The following is a 22,308-nucleotide window of genomic DNA, read 5'->3' on the forward strand; positions in this document are numbered from 1 at the left end:
GGATGATTAAATAGGAAACAATATTAACTATATGAATTGCGCACGCATTTAAAATTAAAATGCGTATTGAAAGAGAATAAATGAATCAGGTATGGTTGGCTCGAATTAAAGGGGTGGTTAGACAATGATGGTAGACTGCTGAGTTGTTGAATTAAATCAATAACTCAATTTATACATGGTTTAGTGTATAAGAATAAAAGAATGTAGGAATTAAATGAGGTTGGGTCAAAATAAATAACATGAAATCGACGTTTCAAATATCGTCGATATATTAGGATAAACTTTAGATTTGACTACATAATTATTTAGTATAGCAGAGTGACTAACCAAATAATAATATAACGAGTCAAAGATCAAGTTGATTTCGAGTGGTTTCGCCGGTACTAAAGAATAGTAACCCTAGGATTAAAATTAAGGTTTTGACTTCGGAGTCCTGGATGGCGACGAAACTATGGCCGTTGAATTTGGAATGACTCAAAGAGTCGGATAATGGTTTCAGATTTTAAATCCGAGATTTAAAGGTCAAAGAATTATTTAAATCAGATAAAATAATTTTTGGATTTATTTTGAATAGAAAAAGAAATTAGGTGGACTCCAATTATTTTATTTTCTTTCTCCCATTTATTTATTTATTTATTATTTTCTTTTCTCCTCTCCTCTCCTCTCCTCTCCTTTTCTCTTTTTTTTCTTTTTCTTTTTCCTCTTTTTTTTCCCCTCCTTTCTCTCTTCTCCCTTTTTCTTTCCGTGCGTTCTGTTCCTTTCCTCTTTCTCGTTCTTTCTTTTCTCTCACAGAGGAGGAGCGGCCATGGGAGATGGGCGCCGGAAGCAGGAGGTGGCCGGCTCCGGCCAAGGGGCGCCGGATCCAGGACCAGGGATTCGAGGGGAACCCATTCCCCTAGGTGGAGGCGGCTGCAGCGCCGGCGAGTAGGCTTGCGGCGGCGACCAGTTCAGGATAGCGATGGCGACCATGGAGGTGCCGATTCCGGCGAGCTTCGGTGGGGGCAGGGGCTGGGGAAGGTCCAGGAAAGGGTTTCAAGGCTTTCTGCAGCCTCAGCCGAGGCCGGGACGGCCGGGAGCAGCGGCGCGACGTGCGCCGGTGTAGGACGAACAGAGGAGCGACGAGCAGCGGCGACGCCGGTGGGTTCCGGCGGTGATTTTGGCTCGGGAAAATGAGGGGAAAGAATAACACGAGCATGGAGAAGGTGATGGATACCTTGATTTGGAAGAAGAGACAACGAGGTTGACGAATTTCTCAAGAACGGCGCCGGCGGCCACACTGTGTCCGACGGCGTCCTTGCGCCGGTGGCGTCGAACCTCGCGACGATGGTACTTGCTGGTTCAGGGAGAGGATGAAAGAATGCAAGAGCTTTGTTTTCTCTGTGGTTAGTGGTTGGAGAAGAAAGACAGAGAAGAAGATTTGAGAGAGAGCAGAGGCAGTAGCAAAGAGAGAGGTGGTGCAGAGAGGATGACGATGAGCTGGGGTTTTGAGTCGGTTGCTGGCACATCGGTGGCGAGGATGTGCGCCCGACGACGACGCGTGGATGTCTGAGTGGCTCACTGCCGCTGCGTGATGAGGATGGCAACAACGACGGCGCCGTCGGCTACGGCTCGGCTGCGGCGCCCACGGAGAGGACGGGAGAGACAGATTTTGTGAGACAAAGAGAAGCAGATGGTAGATGGCTGGGTGGTTGGATGGCTCGGATGGAGAGGGGATGAGGATGATGACAACGTCGGCGCTGCCGGTTCCGGCGCCGACCAGATCGAACTCTGCTTCGTTGAATTTGGGGTCGGTGGAGGTATTGGGCCGGCCTAGGCTGGAATTAACTTGGTCCGGGCCGGTTTAGGCTGGAAGGAACAAAATCAAAGAAAGAGATATACCGATTTTAGCCGATCCGAGAAAAATGGATCGGTAACATGAGGAAAAAAGAGAGGTGAATGGGTTTTGGGGCAAGGTAGAAAACATAGATGATTTTAAAGATAAGAATTCGTATAAGCGAATAAAACAGCGATTTGCTATGAGCCGGCAGAACTCTCCGAATAACAAATTTGATAATTGGAATAATTTGGATTATTTAAGACAGTTTTGGATAGAAAATAAATATGAAGATTTTGGAATTCGAATGGATGAAATTTAAATAGACTTGATATGGACACTTTGGATATAAATCGGATGAAACAAATAAATAAATGGAACCGGAAATCTGGATATCGACATGACTTCGAATGATGATATTTATGAACACCGGAATTTTGTAGCATGAACTTGACAAGCAGATATTTGCTAAAGAAAATGGATTGGCACTGATCTATAGGATAAATGGTGGAATCGAGTAATTGTTAATTACAGACGAATTTCAATTGATGACGGAGATTTAGGTGGATTGCGACGAAAGGAAAAGATAAAAGAAATGGAATGAGTTTTAAGAGCTCCAACTTGACAAAAACAAAGAACAACAACTTAAAATATTTTCGCAAAAATTTTATCCTAAAATTTCGAGGATGTTACAGTGATAAAATATATTAGAATCTTCTATGAAATATAAACTTGTATTAGAAATTTTGTGTATGTCATGCATAGACAAAATCTTTCTATATATTAGAAATTTCCTATAAAATATAAATTTATACAATATATAGCTCCTATAATTATGCTATACATACACATACACGCAAAATTTATGACTAATTGTATATAAGATTTATTTTATTCCTTTCAGATTGTGATAAAAGAACGTTTTTTACTGGGATTACACAAATTTATCTAAACACTTTATTTTACATGAATTAAAAGATACATCCTAATTGCATTGTATTAAGGACCGATGCGTGTGTCTTCAAAAATATTTTTATTTAGTATATTTTTAGTATAGACATGTCTTAATAGCATGTTGGATGGAACACATATGGTCATGAAATTTATTTGGTTGAATATGATTATGGGTAGATAAAATTATGCAATATCTAAGACATAAACTTTATTTCAATTTTTTTATTATTAAATATCACCATACGTTAGCACATGTATGTTTGATATATGACTTGAATCGAGTTAAGGGACAATTAGGTTTTTAAAAAATAGTTTAACTAATGAAATTAAATAATATATGAATGAAAATATTATAATATCGTAGGAGCGCTAGCACGATACATGGCTAGTAAAGCAAGGAGACCAGGCGAGCAAATAGTGTAATAATGGTGAATCTGATGGTTCTAGTCAGTATTCTGCTTGAGTTGGATGTTGCATCACTTGATTCACATTGCTAGCTACTCCTACCATTTCAAAACAAGTATTTTCTAGAATTTAAATTTTGTTTTGTCATGAAATTATTTCTAGCACTATTCTCAATATTACTTGTCTTATCAATATTTTTTTCATTTAAAATTCTTTATATTTTATATTCACCTACTCTCGTACCCACGTACGTTTCTCATTTACAAAGAAGCAGCTAATCTTTTTCTTCCCAACCTTAACCTCTGCTATAACACAGAAATATTTATATTTAGAAACAGATGAAGTAAAAGGCGTTATATGTTCACACAAAACATAGGAAAATGGAAAAAAAATGCTACAATAGTCTGCCACAGCAACGGAAAAAGACTGCACATTAAAATAAGATCCTACAGCTGCGACAGTGATGGTTGCGTTCTTTTTCTATACGAGGATGAAAGATGACCAAATTATTTTACGAACGATATAATTAATTACTGTAATATTAAAAATATATTTTACAAATATAAGATGATAAATTTATACGTGAAACATTTTTAAAATATTATTTAACCATTTGAAAAACATGCAAAAAGTATGAATAAGTTGGGCAAAAAAAAAAACAACCGATGTACCGCATATTAATGCACCACAACACATATTTTACTATGCACACAGCGCTCTCCATATTTAAGATTCAAGATTTGTGTCCATAATGGCAGAGGATTTCGATTATCTCCCAAAGGGTTCATCACCTTGGCCTCATTACTTTAATTCCAAAAATTACTGATGCAGTAAATATCAAGCAGTTTAGGCCTATTTGTGTTCTGAATGAATGCTGGTAAAGCGATTACCAATAGACTTACCAAGGTGGCTGCAAAAATCATTTCTCCTTCTCAAACAGCTTTTATTCCTGGTAGGTATATTCTAGAGGGTTGTGTGATGATATATGAGGTGATTCATGAGCTAAAAACAAAAAAATGATAAAGGGATTCTTTGGAAAATTGATCTTGAAAAGGCATATGATAGGGTTAGATTGGATTTTGTTACTGAAGTGATGATTAACAAAGGTTTTTCTGCAAAGTGGATAGGATGGATTAATAACTGCATAAGGGGTGGGAAAGTTAGTATAAAAATTAATAACGAGAATAACCCTTTTTCCAAACTTATAGGAGTCTTAGGCAGGGGACCCTCTTTCTCCTTTACTTTTTAATTTAGCTAGTAATGCATTAGCTGCAATTTTTATAATGCAAAAGAGTGTGGTATTTTGTCTGGTTTAGTCCCTAATTTGGTGCAGGGGGCTGACTCATCTTCAATATGCTGATGATACTGTTATTTTTGTTCTTGTGTGTGATAGAGAGATTGGTATTACTAAGTTCCTTATGTATTGTTTTGAAGAGATGTCTGGTTTGAAAATAAATTTTCATAAGAGTGAAGTTTTTGGGATTTGATATTTCAGATGAAGAACATGTCAGAGTTGCAAACATGTTAAATTGTCCTAGAGGTTATTTTCCTATGAAATATCTAGGTTTCCCTATAGGCCCTGAGAAAATCACTAACCTACAGTTCAAAAATATCACTGATAAAATAGAGAACAAGCTTGGCTCTTGGAAATGTTGTAATATGTCTTATGGAGGTAGAGATGTTCTTATTAATGCTTGTTTATCAGCTATCCCTAATTATACAATGGGCTTATTTTTTATACCAGAAGGGATTCATAAAAAAAATGGATTCTATTAGAGGAAAGTTTTATTGGGAACGTTCTGGTGATAAAAAGAGGTACCATATGATTAAATGGAGATTTGATTTTGCCCATAGATTTTGGAGCATTAGGCTTGACACTAGAAAAATGAACATTGTCTTATTGTCTAAGTGGATTTATGATCTCTATTCTGATAAGGAGAGTCCTTGCTTGAATTTGCTTAGGAGAAAATATCTTCAGACATTTGGATGGTGAGGAATGGTCTGATTTTTCAAAACAATAGTCCTACTCTTCGGTCTTGGAGAGCAAATTTAAAAGCAGATCTTAGTGTACATTTAATTAGACTAAAGAAAACTCATCATACTGTTGTTCAATCATGGATTGACCTATTGTATACGCTCTTTGTAATTTTCTTTATTAATGAAAATATACCGTGGGGGCATCCCTCACTGTCTTTTGATAAAAAAAAATATCTTCAGAATGGAGGTTTTTTTAACAAGATGATACCAGTGTGTCTCAGTTTTGGAAAGGTTTGATTCATATTAAGAGTTGGCTTAAATTGGGAAGTAAATGGAAGGTTGGTAGATGTGATCATGTGAGTTTTTGGCATGATGTTTGGCTGGAAGACATTGCTCTCAAAGTAGAATTTCATAACATCTTTAGAATTTTTAATCAACAAGAGGTGATAGTTAGAGATGTAGTTGATAATTCTTCAGATATTCTAACTTTCAGAAGATATTTTAATATGAATGATTTCAGGGGCTGGCAAGAGTTAGTAGAAAAGATTAGAGATGTCACTTTATCAGATGAAGGTAATTTTTTGCTTTGGGAATTGGAAAAAAACAAAAGATACACTGTTAGATCTATGTACAGAAGTCTAACTTTTCATGGGGTTAAAGCTGTTAGAATTGAAGAGATTTGGAAAGCTCCTTGCCTGCTGAAGATTAAAATTTCTTATGGTTGGCTGAAAAAGACAGAATATAGGCAGTACACAATCTGAAAAAAAGAGGTTGGGATGGTTCAGTTTATGTAATGGGGTGGAAGATATCAATCATATTATTTTTGAGTGCCCTATGACAGTTTTTGTTTGGTGTACTTGCAGAGATGTCTTAGGTTGGAATTGTATTCCCAGAAATTTTGAAGACCTTAATGGTTTAGTTCGGGGCGAGGGGGGCAGGAAGCAAAAGAAATCGAATTGGAGCGGTCATTTTAGCTGTGGTGAGCTGGAGTTTATGGATGACAAGAAATGGTATGATTTTCAGGAAAAAATGATTTCTTCGCCAGTAGCAATTATCTATCATATTACTTTTCTTCTTAGGAATTGGAAGGCGCTATGGAAGATGCAAGAAAGGAGCGCCAAGGAGATGATAGTGCAGGAATTACCGAAGGTGGCAGAAATGGTTGTTCGAAGCTAGGTTTCATTTTGGTTTTTTGGTTCTGAACTAAGATTAGAATTGTGTCGTTGTTACTGTTTTGGTTGGGTGGCTGTTGTCCGCCCAGGTTCATTCTGCCAGTGTTAAAAACTGATGATGTAAGTTGGTAACTCCAGCAAAAACTTATTTGCTTTCAGTAAAAGCAGGACTCGTTCTGAGCCTTTTGTGATTTCCTCGTTCACAAAACAGTTTACTGCATTTTCATATAGCACGAGATATATTTCACTGTGCACACAGTGCTCTTCTTCAGTTTATGATGTACTGTAGATGATATGCTCATCAATCGCCTCCTTTTCGAATTCGAACAGACCAAAATCTCATGTATCGCAGAGCGCAAAAACAGCAAAAGAAAGCACTGTACATATGCATGTCTACAGTATTTGTTAGGACTCAATTAACGGCCCCTGTCTCTGCCTGGCCTGCGGATCGTATATACTTCATCTTTTTTTTTTTTACTTTTAAAGCAACGTTTATCATTTGTTTTACTTAAACTGTTATAAAATTATTAATTATTATATTGTGATTTGATTTATTACTTTAAAACACTTTAAGCATGATTTATAATTTTATATATTTATAGAAAAATTTGAATGAAATAAATAATAAATATAAATTAAAAATCAAGATTGTCATATAAAAAACCAAAGGAAGTACTGCATAGTGTTGGAAGCTTCCTCCCTCCTAAATTTAAATTTTCAAACTTAAACTTAGATTTGGTTTTGGAATTGTTTCATCATACTTTATTTTCTGGCTCTCAGGTCGATAAGAATATATATAAAAAATGTATCTAAAAAATTATTTTTATTTGCAAATATGCTGTTTGGACTGAAAAACCCAAGCAAACGACCCTTTCCGTTGGTGCCTCTCTGTCATATATGTATAGCAGTATAGGCATTGAAATGAATACAGTGTAGTTTAGTAGTTACGAGTACGGCATTGGAGGAGCTGTATGATGTGAAGCATTCAATCCGGTCAATGGCTTGTACCCCTCCCTTTCGCAATTTAAGACTATCTAGCATTAGCTAGATTTATATATATATATATATATATATATATATATATATATTATACTCATCCAATAGTATAAACTCTATCCCCCAAAAAGAGTTATAGTATTCTCTCCGTTTTTAAAATCTTATCTTTTATTTTTGAAATTTATTAAAATTTAAACTAGAAATGTGACATGGCATTATTTTACAACGGGTGAAATAAGATATATTGATGTACTCTCTTAGTTTCTATTATAGGTTATATTGGGTCTGTGTTCAGTCAAAATTCATCATGTTTGATTAAGTTTATAGAAAAAAATGTACTAATATCTACAATAATAAACTAGTATAATCAAAACCACTATTAAATATATTAAATTATTTAATCCACTATCCATTATCCATTATATATTGTTTCATCTAGCCTAAAAAATAGGGGTGAGGAATGTCTGCTTTGAGATGATTTTTGGTTCAAAGTAACAATATAATGAATATAAAGGGCCCCTCTTGCTTTTTGTTCTTCCCACTTTTTGATTTGTCATTTTCCACGGTCATCGAAAACAACCCTCGCTAGTCGCTAGACTCATCCAATCTTGCATAAATTGCCATGTAAGTGACTTAGAGGGTGTTTGGATCTCTCCTGATTTTTTAGTCCCCATCACATCGAATGTCTAGACACTAATTAGAAGTATTAAATATAGACTATTAATAAAACTCACCTAATACTCTAGACTATTTCGTGAGATGAATCTATTGAGCCTAATTTATCTATGATTAGCGAATGTGATGCTACAGTAAATATTTGCTAATCGTAGATTAATTAGGCTTAAAAAATTTCTAATAAAATAGCATTTATTTATATAATTAATTTTGTTATCTGTCCATATTTAATAATCTTAATTAACGTCCAAACGTTCGATGTGACAAGGGTATAAAAAAAGTCCCTGGATCCAAATAGCCCCTTAAGAGCATCTCCAGCGGCTCATCTAAATTTGGTTCAAATCTTCATTTGGATGATCATTCAAAATAGTTTCGTCCTTCATATTTATTTGTACTCCAGCAGATCATCTATATATGACATCCTCCATATCTTTTTAGAGGATAAAAAGAGAACATTCAAATATAAAGTTTCTCTCTCCTAATATGGATGATATCTAAAAGTAGAGGTTAAGATGGATATTTTCTAATATGGATGACATCTAAAAGTAGAGGATGAGATGGATATTCTGCTGAAAATAGAGAATGAGATGGATGTAATACTGAGAATGCTCTAACCTTCTAAACCTCACTAACCCCTCTTTGAGGACCTCCTCCACATATGCATCCCACCTTCAATTCCACCTCTCCCACATACATTGCAATCGTTTGTCTTGCTTAATCTCATCCTGATTAATTGCAACATTAGCAGTAACAGTCTACGTAATGGAAGCAACAATGGTTCTTGATGAGGGAATTAACCAATATACTATCCCTAAGCGAGGCTCCCGTTGATGTTTAATGGCAATGTTTGAGAGGAAGAAGAATATGAAGCTCTTAGGTAGCAATCATGGTTTCTGTTACCGCGGTAATCACCTTGGTAAGTTCCATTACCACGGTAACCGCCACGGTCTTACCGCAGAGGTACGCTATCTATCGCGGTTTTGAGTTTAAATTTGGGGAGAATTAAAAATTTTTGAGGAAATTTAATGGAAAAAATATATGTTGTATAGGTTGATATACAGTATAGTTTTGTCAAAGAAATTCATGAAAAGGTATATATTCGGTGTAATTAAAAATCATAATCGAAAATTTTAGAGGAAAGAATTAAAAAATAACCTATTGCAAATAATATTTCGTAAGAAGATGATCAATAATATTTTGTTGTTGAGTCATTATTAATTTGCACTAGATACATATTGTGGATAATGTTAAAATACAAATATACAACGATGGATATAGGGAAAATATGCATGGAGGAAAATTATTTGTGCATGTTAGTACATACATAATAGTTTTTGTTCGTAATAATGGGTAGTAGGTATATTTGTGACATAACAATTAAAATGAAGTTGTTGTTATTCGTTATTGATGTAAATTATTTGGTAAATGGTAATATAACGGTGTATGTTTGTAGGTTGCAATGTCAAGAATTTAGAAAATCTCATGTCAAAATTTTCTTGTTTTCCCTATAGCATGTCCTAAATATCACAAATATAGTCAAAAAATATTTTTCTTCTTTTTTTTGTATTTTTTCAAATTTTTTAAAGTTTTTTTCATTTGACATTTCACAAATTTTCTTGTTTTCAAATCATCTTCTCCCTACGGTTTTCTCGTGGTAACCGCGGTTTTCGCAGCTGAAACCACGTGGTTTTATACAGTTTCCGTCATTCTCGTGCGTTGTTTCGGCAAGTATTAGCCGCGATCATCTTGCGAAATCGTGTGGTAACCGTGCAAAACCATATAATAACCACGATTATCGCACAATTTTAAATTAAAATTTTTGATTTTCGAATTTATCATGGTTTGTATGGCATCCACGGTTACCGGTAACCGTGGCAGGGACGGTAGAAACCGAAGTGGAACGCTGGTAGCAATGGCCGCGATCATCGCTGTTCTCGAGGGCTACGATGCCGCCCGATCTGTACTAAAATATAACCATTTATACCGTTCAACATTTGTTAAAAAAAATAGCAATATATCTGTCTACTCTCTCATCTCAAACAATCATAAGAAACAATAATTTAAATATTTTTTACTAATCTCAACATTGCTCATTTAATTATTTAACCTAATTTCTTAATTTTTATATATTTTATTCGAAAGGGAGTATACGGGTTTAATGGACGACTATACATGAATGCATCATCTAGCTTGAATGTGACTTCTATTCAGCTACCTTAATTACTTCCGTATATATATTATGGGTATAGGCATGTGGCCACATAAGTACACGTCTTGTGCCACAAAAAGGAAAAAGGTCTCGTTACATCTCTACCTAGCTACTATAGAATAATAGCCAGCCATGGTCCACTGAGCTGGTGACGCCTATGGTTTGGTCAATCCAGCAAATATACTAGTACTTAGCTAGCTAACCTTTGATGATGCGGTCCCTGATGATTAATATTTATGTGATTGTTTGGCTTTTTATTGGTATAGTTTGTAAATTTATACATGTTTTTTTGGCGATCTAAAAGTGAACACTGAAAAATAAACTATGATGAAAAGAAATTAAAATTAATTTAAAATTTAAAGTAAAATATTTAGCAGAAGTGAAAAGACGCGGTAGGTCGTAGCGTTCGGATTCGCGAGACTAAATAACGACGAAACCTACCGTCTTTCCACGCTTTTTATTTTTATATTAGCTTCTTGTTTGCATGAGAGAGGAGGAAATGTACAGAAGAAGTGAACAAGAACTGAAGCCCAAAGCGAAGTCCAAGAACTTCGAGGTGTGAGCATTCTGTGTACCATACAAAATTCAAAACAGTTTTTTTAAAAAGGATTCTTATTAGAATTTGGGATCCCAAAACTCATACACACACACGTACAGAGAAGAAATACAAAAAATTAAAATATGGCATGGAATCCAAGACAATTGAACAAAATATGTAGAACGAAAAAAAAATCATTCGCACCTGCGCGCTGGGGATAGATTTGACGAAAGGGTGCACTTTCTCATTAAAAATATCCAAGCAATTTACCACAACCACGCTTCATATTTTTAGTTGGATAAAAACACGCATAGACAACTTAGATATGAAAATAAATACGAATTAGTTTGAATATAGATAAATTTAAATATAACTGAACACAAATATAGAAGCAAATATTTCTTATAACCGGCCAAATTGCTGAGGACAATAATTAACCGCACACATAATTAGCTCGATGTATAGAAATAGCTTGCTCGCCTGTGCAGGCTGCTGTAGCTATATTACAGGTAGAGCACAAATTCCGTTGCGGTAGTGCAGCAATATCCATCTCTTCCGAACATCTCCAAATGGTTTATTTATGCACTCAGGCAGCTACTAGCCCCATATTTTCTCGTTTTTCACGTATATGTTTTCCAAACTGTTAAATGATGTATTTTTAAAAAATATACAGAAAAGTTGCTTAAAAATCATATCAATCTATTTTTAAGTTTTTAAAGCTATTAATTAATTAATCATATATTAATTTTCTGCTACGTTGTTCATGCCGGTTAATAATCCATATAAAGAAAGTGCAAAGTGGCCTAAATAATATTAATAACATATTCTAGAATTATTCAGCTGAGCTATAATTAAAATTTGAAGAGGTGGACCTAAAGATCTACACTCTAAGAGTTAAGAATAAAAGAGGTATTCTTCATGTCTTTGGTGCATATCTTCACAATAATGATCTATGGGTATCTCCACTAGTATCTCTATCCGTCCAAAACATTATTTTCTATTTGGATCTAATAATGCTATAATTAATCGTACGATTTTTATACAATCACACATGGACGCATGGACAGTGTGAGTATACACATCACACATGGACATACGGACACTGTTAGTATACACATACGCATGCCGTGACTAGCTAGAAGCCAAACAACGGTGGCCACCAAGGTGAAGCGTTTGGTCATATGATTATCGTCAAAACAAAATCGTACATACAGTGGCCCTCATTTGGAACAGAAGGAAAAATATTCATATTTATATCAATATCTGCTGGTAATTATATTAATAGGTAGGCCCCTTTTGAATTACTGGAATGAAAAAAAGGAGTAATAGAAAAAACATAGGATTTAAGAATGTAAGCGTAAAGCGGGGGATTGCAAAAAAAACGTAGAAATGACCGTTTGATTGGATCATAGGAAAAACACAGGAATTTGAGAAAAGATAAAGACTCAAAGAATTTTTTTTCCATAAGGTTCTACCTTCTTATTAAATTTCCTCCAAAACTTGTATATGGAGAGGTATTCCATAGGAATTTCATAGGATTCATTCCTTTGATTTAAAGGGTTTTATAGGAAAAATTTCCATAGGAAATAAAATTCTCTAAAACTTCGTTGAATTTCAGGAGCCTTATTTCTGGTTGGAACAAAATGTATAAACTATCCGCTGCATTTTCATTCTAGCTACAAACAAATAAATCATCGACCAGCTCTCGTCCATTCTATGCATGCAGTCTTCGTTGACTAGAGATAAAATGTTATCCGATTTTTTATAGTATTTAATAGTATGAATGATAAAATTAGTTGTTATAAAATTAAAACTATATTCCATAAAGATAAGATCGCAGCCGTAGTAGGGTGACCTGTGCCGTTCAGTATCAGGAAACCAGCAACGCAACTTGTCCACTCCACGACGTGGGTAATAAGTAGTACAGTACGTGCGAGCGCGTGGTCGTACGATACGAGGCAAGTTGATGGCGAGGAGGTGGTTGCATCGGGTCAACACGAGGAGAGGAGGAATTGAAGTGATGCTTGCTTTTCATCACCTCCACGTGATGCTGCTGCCTGCTCCCCGTTTTCTGGCTTGTATAAACTAAATTTTTAAATTTTTAAATTAAATTTAGTTTATGTTTTTATTTCTAGTTTGTTTTAGAGTAGAAGAATACGTATATAAAAGTTTTATCTATAAATTAGTTTTTACTTGCTAAATCATTTCGTTCAATTCATGCTTTAGATTCAGCAAACGAGGCTTTACATGATTGGAGTTAGTACGCATTGCTGTCCTACGCCTACGAATGCATATTTTAGCAACTCTTTTGTGTTACTAATCGGTGGCTTTATCTCTAGTAGCTCCGTAGCAAACACGTGAGCAATAATCTATGTCTCTAAAGAGTTAGACAGGTATACTAATTTGTAGGACTAATGATTCTATCCTAGTAACAGGCCATTTCTTATTGGATTAGTGGGGCCACAATTTATTTGTGAACTGTTTCGTTTCACATTAAAACAATTTCTCCGAAAACTTTTCGTGTGAAAATCACTTGTCCTAAATTATCTATCTATACACTATTTGTGAGGTTTATACACGTCAGCCTAAGAATGAAAACAATATGAAAATTTGCGACCGTATTGACTATCGTAATTGTTTTATAACGACTGTTGTATTCTGATTCCGTATTGACTATCGTTATCAACGACTGTTGTATTCCAATTCCGTATTGTCCAAAAAATAGTATAAAAATTGTATATGTTTTTTCCCAAGTGTTTTAGTGGTATATGGTTTACACACAAATTTTTCTAAAAACATTGTATCATACACTAAAGTAAATTGCAGTTTCTTTTTGAGAACACAGTATGACGCAGACGCTCACAATGCACGCACACATACAAACCCACTCCTATGAGCACCTCTGAAGACCGCCGGCAAACTCCAGAATAATAAAGTCACTACACGCACCTCGCTGACGACCTACTAGGGCCTTTGTAATCACTAGGCTACAGGCCCATTCACAGTAAATTACAGTTTTGACCATTTTTTATTATCCAATTTTTAGTTTGTATCACCTATCGATCCATCTTTTCACTTTGGACTAATAGATTTGTTATGTTTATGGTTTGAATCACCCTGAATAACTTTTATTGCCATATCTAACCTCCATATCTAACCACCCTTTCAGTAAATATATGGACTACACACGGATAAGAGCTTTTTGGTGCACTAAAACCGATGTGCTTAAGATCATTGGTGTGTACTTAAAATAATTGTTCGAGATGGTCCAGACTGTAACAATGATAAATTTATCCGGTACAAAGTGAAAAACAGGTTTAAGGATGATTCAAAGTGAAATTTAGATAATACTCTCTTCTCATCCATTTCTATTGATCAATATATATTTGTTATTTATATGTATAGATTTATTAGCATCCAAACAAATCTTGACAATAGTACAATATGGCCTAAGATGCAATTTGCTCTTACGAACAATACATTAGAATATATAAAAGCTTAACATTACCCTTATGTGTTGTTAGCATTGATAGTGCAATCTCACTATGAACTATTCAAATTAGTTATTTATTATTGCTTTGAAAATAGCAATCTTAATATAAACTATTCAAATTAGTTACTTAATGCTTTAAATTTTCACTAGTATGTGTCTTGACATTGATTTAATGTTCCAGTAGTACCGATTTCATTCCCTACCGTTTCAATTCCGTTTGAGGTAAAAAATTGTAATGAAAATGGTTTGAGCATCTTTCCAACCGTTATCTTCATTCACTCTTCATCTTGAAAGAACACTGCAGTACGTATCACGTAACCATGGGGTTGTGTTGTACTAGGCCTCGAGCGTTCTGACAGATGTAAATGGGATAGAAGGTCACTGTAAATCTGTAATTACCCCCTTACAAGGGAAACAAACCGATATCCATTCGTTCCTTCTCCGAATCACGATGATATAATGCGGACAATATTTGCACTAGCAGTCGTCAAATACAAGACCTTTCAAATGGCATTATCAAAATTTTCGAAAAGAAACAGCAGCAATTCCACTAAAAATCAGACAAACAAGTCATTTCAGTATAGCCCCCCGTTAGGGCATTTCCCAAGCTAGCGAATTTCTCCATTCGCAATTGTCTTCACCTTGCAAACTCCAGCTGAAGTTGTGAAGGCTACATCCTTGTAGCATGCCACAAGCTCGCCGTTGCTGTGCAGGTCAGCTGATAACTTCTCCCACGTCTTGCTCTTTCCACTCAGTGAGGCCTCAGGCTCTCCAGAGTACCCAGCAAAGGTCACCCTCTCCCCAACTGCCGCTGATTCTGGTGGCTCAACCAACTCAACCTGAATTTAAAATGTCAGCTTAACCATAAACCACGCAGAATGCTACTGGAATTTAATGATTGTAGGCTTGTAGCCTTTGCATTTTGGGTTGATATATGATTCACTTACCTTTGTATGGTCCTCATTTGATGCAGCAAGTACCATTGCATGTGATTTTATACCGCGCATTGCCACTGGCTTAAGATTGCAGAGAACACACACTTTCCGGTTCTGTTAATTCATCATAAATGACAAAATTAGTTATTTGGGGCAAGCAAATCTGTCTTGTGATTACATATGATGGTAAAAGTATTCACCTGCATTTCTTCAAGAGGGATGTATTTGACAAGGCCGCTAACAACTGTTCTTGGTGCCTCCTCTCCAACATCAATCTCTTCTACATACAGCGAATCAGCGTCTGGATGCTTCTCTGCTTTCCTGATAAGCCCCACTCGAATGTCCAACTTTGCAACCGTCACATCCACCTCTGCGTTCTTTGATTTTGAACCACCGGATTGTTTCTTCTGTTCCTTCTTTTGACCTCCCTCTAGATAAGATGTTGAAAAGGAAACTAGCCAATGAGATGCTGGAATTGTTAAATGATTCAAGAAAACTGCACACATCAAACAGAAGTACACAGCTAGCCCACAGATAGCCTGTTTCTAGATCCCATTCATTAGTGCTCGATTCATATGAACTCCAATAATAGGTTTCATCCACATTGCTGAATGTGAAACAAAGAAAAGCTTTCTTCCCTTCTGATTCAAGCAAACAATTTAATAAGAACAATGTAGCAAAGTCCAGATAATTACCAGATAATTTTGTGCCCTTAAGCTTGTCAGCTACCTTCTTAGCTTCAGCATCAGCCTGTGCCTTTGAGTTCCTTTCAGCTTGGCTGCCTGCAAATCTATTCCTGAAGGACTCTACCTCTTCATCTTTCTGCATCCATTGTCAAGAGATGTAAAATTTCGATAGACCACAGAAAAATGTCACAAAAATTGCAATTACTTACCAGTTCCTTAAATAGAGGTGAAGGCTTTCCTATTTTGTGGCCTGCTGGTACAAACTCCCACGGTCTTTCTGCTTTGGCACTTTCTCCTTTATTGTCACAGAAAGACAAGCTTTCCTCAGGGGACAAATTTAATTGCCGCAATACCTTATGAAAAAATGGAGTAAGATTGGGGTCTATTACAAAAAGCTCAAGACATTGTTCAATTGTTCAATGACGACGAGGATCATACTTCAATGGAAAATGAAGGCATGAAAGGTTCCAGTAAACAGGCAAGGAGATAGACCAGACCAACTGAAGTTTTCATTACAACAGCACAGGCTGCCGGATCTTCCTTATAAAGTTTCCAAAACTGGCTCTCCTGCACAGTTAGTGAATTGAAGATATAAAAGTGTTACTTAAAACAGGCAAAACGAAAACCATGATGTAAAACAAATTACTTGCAGATATGCATTTCCATCACTAGAAATGCCCATGGCGCTCTTTAGTCCTTGTTTCAATTTAACCTGTCAATAAACAACTGTTAAACATATATTCCAAAACCTAATAACCTATTAGCTTGCTAAACAAAAAAAATGATGTTAAACAGGAAGTGAAGGAATGTATCATTTCCTACAATCGCAGATTAGTAGATAACCTTTTCCATTGCTTCAAGATATTGTTCAACCCATTTATTAGTTTTCTCCGCAAGTGCCTTTGTCAGTGGATGCGACTCAGCATTAGGAGCATCAGGTATGATGGAATCATATCCAGCTCCTACCAAAAAATAACAAAATGAACATAAATAAAAGTTTGGAGGAAATAACAAGGAATTGATGATAGGTCACTGACGGCTATCTAAACTCTACGAGAAAAATTCCACTCAATTGACAGTCCTAGAAAGTAACATGGCATGTGTTAGATATCTAGACTAACCAGCTGGTTTCGCAACAAAACTGAGCACACGGTTGATGAAGTTTCCCAAATTGTTTAGCAATTCACTGTTTAACTTTGCTTGCAAATCAGCCCAAGTAAACAGTGTATCTGATACCTGAAAAATATTTAGAACAAACAACCTAACCATTGTACCATAACAATGCACCATTATATACTCAAAAATGACTAAATAAAATGTCAATACAAACCTCAGGACGATTTGTAAGCAAGTAGTATCGCCACACTTCAGGAGGAATATTTGTATCTTTCGCGTCATTACCAAAGACTCCAATACCATGGCTCTTGGAGAATTTTCCTTCAAATGCAAGGGATATCTAATTATTGTCCAAATTGATGTGCATGCATCTTGGTCAGCATGTTTAGATAAAGCTCATGCAAAGAAGACTTAACATTTTTTGTTCAGATAATGCAAATGCAAAGCAATACACCATTCTTTCTGGAGTAGGTTACATATAAGAACATATGCATATATCAGACTTGAATCAAATGACAGTTTTAGTCTAGAGACACTGCTAAATTTTCTTTAGTCATCATTCCTTAAATTTGCAATCCAGTGAAATAAATAACGACAGGCATGTTTGAAAGACAAACGGTGGAATAGAACTGGTAGTAAAAGACATGTCTGAGGGTGCCACAATCTAATGTCTTAACCTATCTTGAGATGAGAATCTTCAGTCCAATTCCATACTAAATAACTAAGATTATTCAGCTGAAAATCCACAAGGGAGTAAACTCTTTACGGATTTAGCTCACATAAGCAAGCAAGCATTTACAAATCACAATAACATGGGCTGTGTGTCAATCATAGAAGCAATACCTGCTTCGTAGTTCAAATATTCAGTCACACTGATGGTCTTCATCATTGTCCACTTTTCACCGGTTCCAAGTAATGTAGAAGGGAACATAACCTTTCATCAAATAAGTAGTTTGCGGTTAATAATTACAAACATTAGAACAATAACTAGTATTTTGACACAAAAGATCTTGTATTTTCCATTCTGATATACTACATAACAGTAAGTTAGCTGGAGATGGGAAATATTCTCGGAAGGCCGTAACTAGATTCCAAAAAGGCACACAACCATAGAAACCCCCAAACTGACAATGAAAGGCTTAAAGAACATAAGAGTTTTGTGTTTACAATCCTTTCATTGTTCAACCATCAAGTTCATGAATGAAACAAATCTCCTATTAAAAATTATACCATACGAATCATATATCTAAGTTGAATAGACGCTACTTAGGCATTTAGATTTACTAGCAAAATGACCATACGTTATGGAAATCTATTTTGAATTTCAGAAGTTAATTTTAGAATTAATTAGAGGTTTTTGCTTGCCAAGTTTTTGCTCTGGAGAAAAAGAATCCATTTAAGGGCCTATTCAGTTTGGAGGAATTTTAACACATAGGAATAGGAACAATGCAGGAATAGGAATGCATGTCCTCATCAATCCATAGGATTTTTCCAAAGAAGTTTTGAGTGGATGGAAATTTTTCTATCTTTTCTCTTTACAACATGTAGGGAAGGAGAATTTCCTTTGTTTTTTCTAACCTCATTCCTACAAACCAAATGGCTTTCATAGAAATCTAATCCTTAGGAATCCAATCCTTTGTTTTTCCTCCAAAACGAATAGGCCCTATATCATGCAAGGATGATCATGTTTGAGAGCTCTAGGGTCTGTTCGTGACGTACTGTTCTACCGTATATTTGGTCTAGAGAGGGGATGGACAATGGTCCCATATGTCAGAATTTCTAGGAATTGGCGGTGGGGTGGTAGCAGATTCACTACTCACCACCACTACCCCCATTTAAAGGAGTATAGAAAATCAGAATTGATCTTGTTTTACAGAGGAAACCAACCACTTGTACTTTGGAGATACTAATATCTTGACCTAGAAGTTAAATACAACAATGTCTACAGACATTTAATCATGGCTAATTATTTATATATCCATACCAAAAGTACTAAATAAATAAATAAAATGTTCATAATTCATATGCAACGTACCGTGTGAAATGGCACATTATCTTTACCCATGAACTGAAACAATTCAACATTTTCAGGATCCTTCCACCATTTCTCCCAATCAGGTGTATAAGAAGCTGTGATAGATATATAGCCAATTGGCGCATCGAACCAAACATAGAACACCTGAAAATATAGAAACATTAGAAACAAGGTAAATAGAACAGAAGCAGAATTACTTCACATCTGATATGCCCAAACCTTGTCCTTATATTTCTCATGTGGAACAGGAACTCCCCATTTCAGATCTCGGGTGATACAGCGTGACTTCAACCCTTCCTTGAGCCATGCATTTGTTGCTTGAATAGCATTTTGACTCCACATACCAGTTACAGAAGTTTCATTGATATAGTTTACCAACTTGTCTTTCAAAAGAGGAAGCTCAAGGAATAAGTGATCTGTGTCACGGATACGTGGAGTATTCTTACAGACCTACAGAAAGATAGACGGGGAAAGATAAGTTCATACTTAAAACATCACAGCGCTCTATGTGCTTTGTATCATGCAAAAAAAAGATGCTGCCTGATGAATAAATTGGCTTACCTTACACTTGGGATCAATGAGCTCAGTTGGATTCAACAATTTGCTGCAGTTTTCACACTGATCACCACGCGCCGCCTCATAATTACAGCCTTCAGTTGGGCATTTCCCTTCTACAAGCCTATCCGCTAAAAACCGTTGGCAAGTATCACAGTATAACTGCAATATATATATAAATTGTGTGACAGATATGCACAAGGACCAATATACATGGACAAGACCAAGAATCGCCTGTACCTGCTGCATGGTATTTTCTGTGAGCCAATTGTTTTCCATCAACTTTCGGAAAATTGCTTGACAGACTTCAGTCTGTTGAGGAGAGGAAGTCCGGCCAAACTTGTCAAACTTTATGTCAAACCACTTGTAAACCTCACTATGGACAGCATGATACCTGTTTTCAACAGGAAAAGCTTATATGGAGAAAATTTTCATTTACATGTAATTCCATGCTAAAATAAAACCGACATCACAGATAGGCAACTGGCACATTTATTTGTAAATTACAAATCAAAATACTTCTCAATGGGTTTCTCTACATTTATTGGTGTTATCACTCTGGATTATTTAATTTGTTTAGAAATGCACTTGGCACCTCACATTTCCAATAATTATCCCAATGGCATAAACACTCACCGGTACTACATATTTGGTTGAAGCATGGCCAGGTAACATGTTATTTAGTAAGAGTGACAATTAACATAAGCAGAGACACAGCTGAAGATGAGTATCTTTATATACACTGACATATGGGGCCATGAGGTGCATTACATCAGATCATAGTCGTGAACTGAGCGTTCTCCAATACCATTTCCTCAATCTGTTAGAACAGGAGAGCACATTGGGAGAGGATCTGCAAGCTGTAGTTCTTTAATTTCGAACTGATTTACTTACTTTTACCTTGATTCAAAAGCTTAGTTCTCTTTTGCAATTTCAAATGGCTTACAGCACAATTTATTATCAATTTACATCGTTGTTATATTGACAAAGCATTTCATTAACTCAGATTGGGAAATTGATCTATATTTGATAATATGTTGAGAAGTATAATCCTAAGCATGTATTTTTTTTTTCCTTTTGTTTCTTATAAGATGAAGAATCTTGTTTGAAACAAGCAGAAGTAAATATTTCTTCAAGACGATTCAAGTTTTTGTTTATTTTGGATAACCTGCTGGGACGCATGAGTGTTTGGCTAGAATCATAAAAATAAAAAAGAAATGTGAATATGTTAATTGAACTCGTCAGCTCATATTGAAGCTAACCATCGCACCGAAAACAGTAGACCCAAAAGACCTCCACAGAAATCACTAACGTAGTGAGACCAAATTGGAATGAGCGTAAGGTGAAGGCTGTCTCACTTGTCGCAGATCTCCTTGGGCGAGCACTTCTCCTCCATGGCCTTGGTCTCGGTGGCCGTCCCGTACTCGTCGGTACCGCATATGTAGATCACGTTGTAACCCCGCAGCCGGCAGTATCGCGCGAACACGTCGGCGCTGAGCACGCCTGGACAAAGAAACGGAAAGGCGTCGAGCAGCAGCAGCAGCAGCAGCAACAACAAAGCAAAATCGTTTGTGTGTGTGTGTGTGTGGGGGGGGGGGGGGTGGGGGTGGACGGCGGAGCGGAAGGAAGCGAGGAGAGGCTCACAGCCGATGATGTTGCCGAGGTGAGGGACGTTGTTGACGTAGGGGAGCGCGCTGGTGATGAGTACGTTGCGGCGGCCGGGGACCGGCAGCTTCGGCGGCGGCGGCGACGCCATGGGGGGAGACGCGAGGTTTAGGGTTGGGTTGGGAGCTGGGAGCAGCCGAGCAGGTGAGGACTGAGGAGGCGTCGTGCTCTGCTGTCGTGAAATTCTCGCGAGGTGGGCCAACGAGTACAAACGGTATAGGTTTGACGTGCTAGTGGGCCGGCCCGTCTGGCCCATAACTTTACGTTTTACTATCGGCCTGGTTTTTTTTTTAATATGGAGCATGGTTCCTTGAAGGGATAATTAGATCATGATATTATAAATTTGCATGTTTTGATATGTCATTACTATTCTACTAATTGTAAGGATGTTATTATAATTTTAGAACTATTTAAGATATATCATTAGAAAAATTTTTAGACCAAATTATCCTTTACACTCACGGCTATATGATTCATTTTTTTGAAAAAAAATGCACCGAAAGGATATGTAATGTTATATTTTAAATAGTTCTGAAATTATAATAACATCGTTATAATTAGTTGAATAGTAATAGCATATTTCAAATCTAGCAAATTTATAATGGTATGAATCTAATTAACTCTTCGATGAATACGGGTGTGGTTTTTTGTCGGCCGATGATGTTTCTGCTTTGGACCTGACATTTTGGTGGCGGCGGTCTAATGTGTGCGGGCACGTGCCCCTCGTCTCAAGCGATTGTTTCATGTACTATGCCATAACGTATATCTTTATGTTTACTACTTAAAAAATAGAAATTTGTAAACGTGTCATTATAATTTTATAAATTTAGAGATATGTTATTGGTATCTCACTAACATGTGAGGCACACATGAGTCAATAACATGTGGGTCAGAATGACATATCTCTAATTTAGTAAAAATGATAATGGTAGCTTTGTAATTTTTCTAAAAAAATATAGATATTTCTGTCTTGCTAAGCCACGGGTCTCGTATGTGAACCACGGTGATCTCGCGTTGCCGCCCTGCGGGGTGTATTGCTGGCTCGCCTGTGTGCTTCTGTTGGGCCGCCTCACCCCAAATCTTG

General features: G+C 36.4%; 1 protein-coding gene across 1 annotated transcript; it reads right to left on the bottom strand.

The window, feature by feature from the left end:
* Positions 1-14,661: 14,661 nt before the first annotated feature.
* Positions 14,662-21,480, bottom strand: LOC102705352 (probable methionine--tRNA ligase). The gene is made up of 17 exons (XM_006656052.3): positions 21,204-21,480; positions 20,918-21,062; positions 19,800-19,953; positions 19,566-19,721; positions 19,224-19,454; positions 19,005-19,148; positions 17,813-17,903; positions 17,184-17,290; positions 16,975-17,089; positions 16,697-16,815; positions 16,500-16,565; positions 16,292-16,420; positions 16,063-16,206; positions 15,863-15,989; positions 15,368-15,597; positions 15,180-15,281; positions 14,662-15,071 (listed from the first exon to the last, which is right to left on the bottom strand). Exons 1-17 carry the CDS (start codon positions 21,478-21,480, stop codon positions 14,841-14,843), a joined length of 2,568 nt encoding a protein of 855 aa, XP_006656115.2. The 3' UTR covers positions 14,662-14,840.
* Positions 21,481-22,308: the final 828 nt, after the last annotated feature.

This window comes from Oryza brachyantha, chromosome 6 (assembly GCF_000231095.2).
Source record: "Oryza brachyantha chromosome 6, ObraRS2, whole genome shotgun sequence".
Lineage (NCBI taxonomy): Eukaryota > Viridiplantae > Streptophyta > Magnoliopsida > Poales > Poaceae > Oryza > Oryza brachyantha.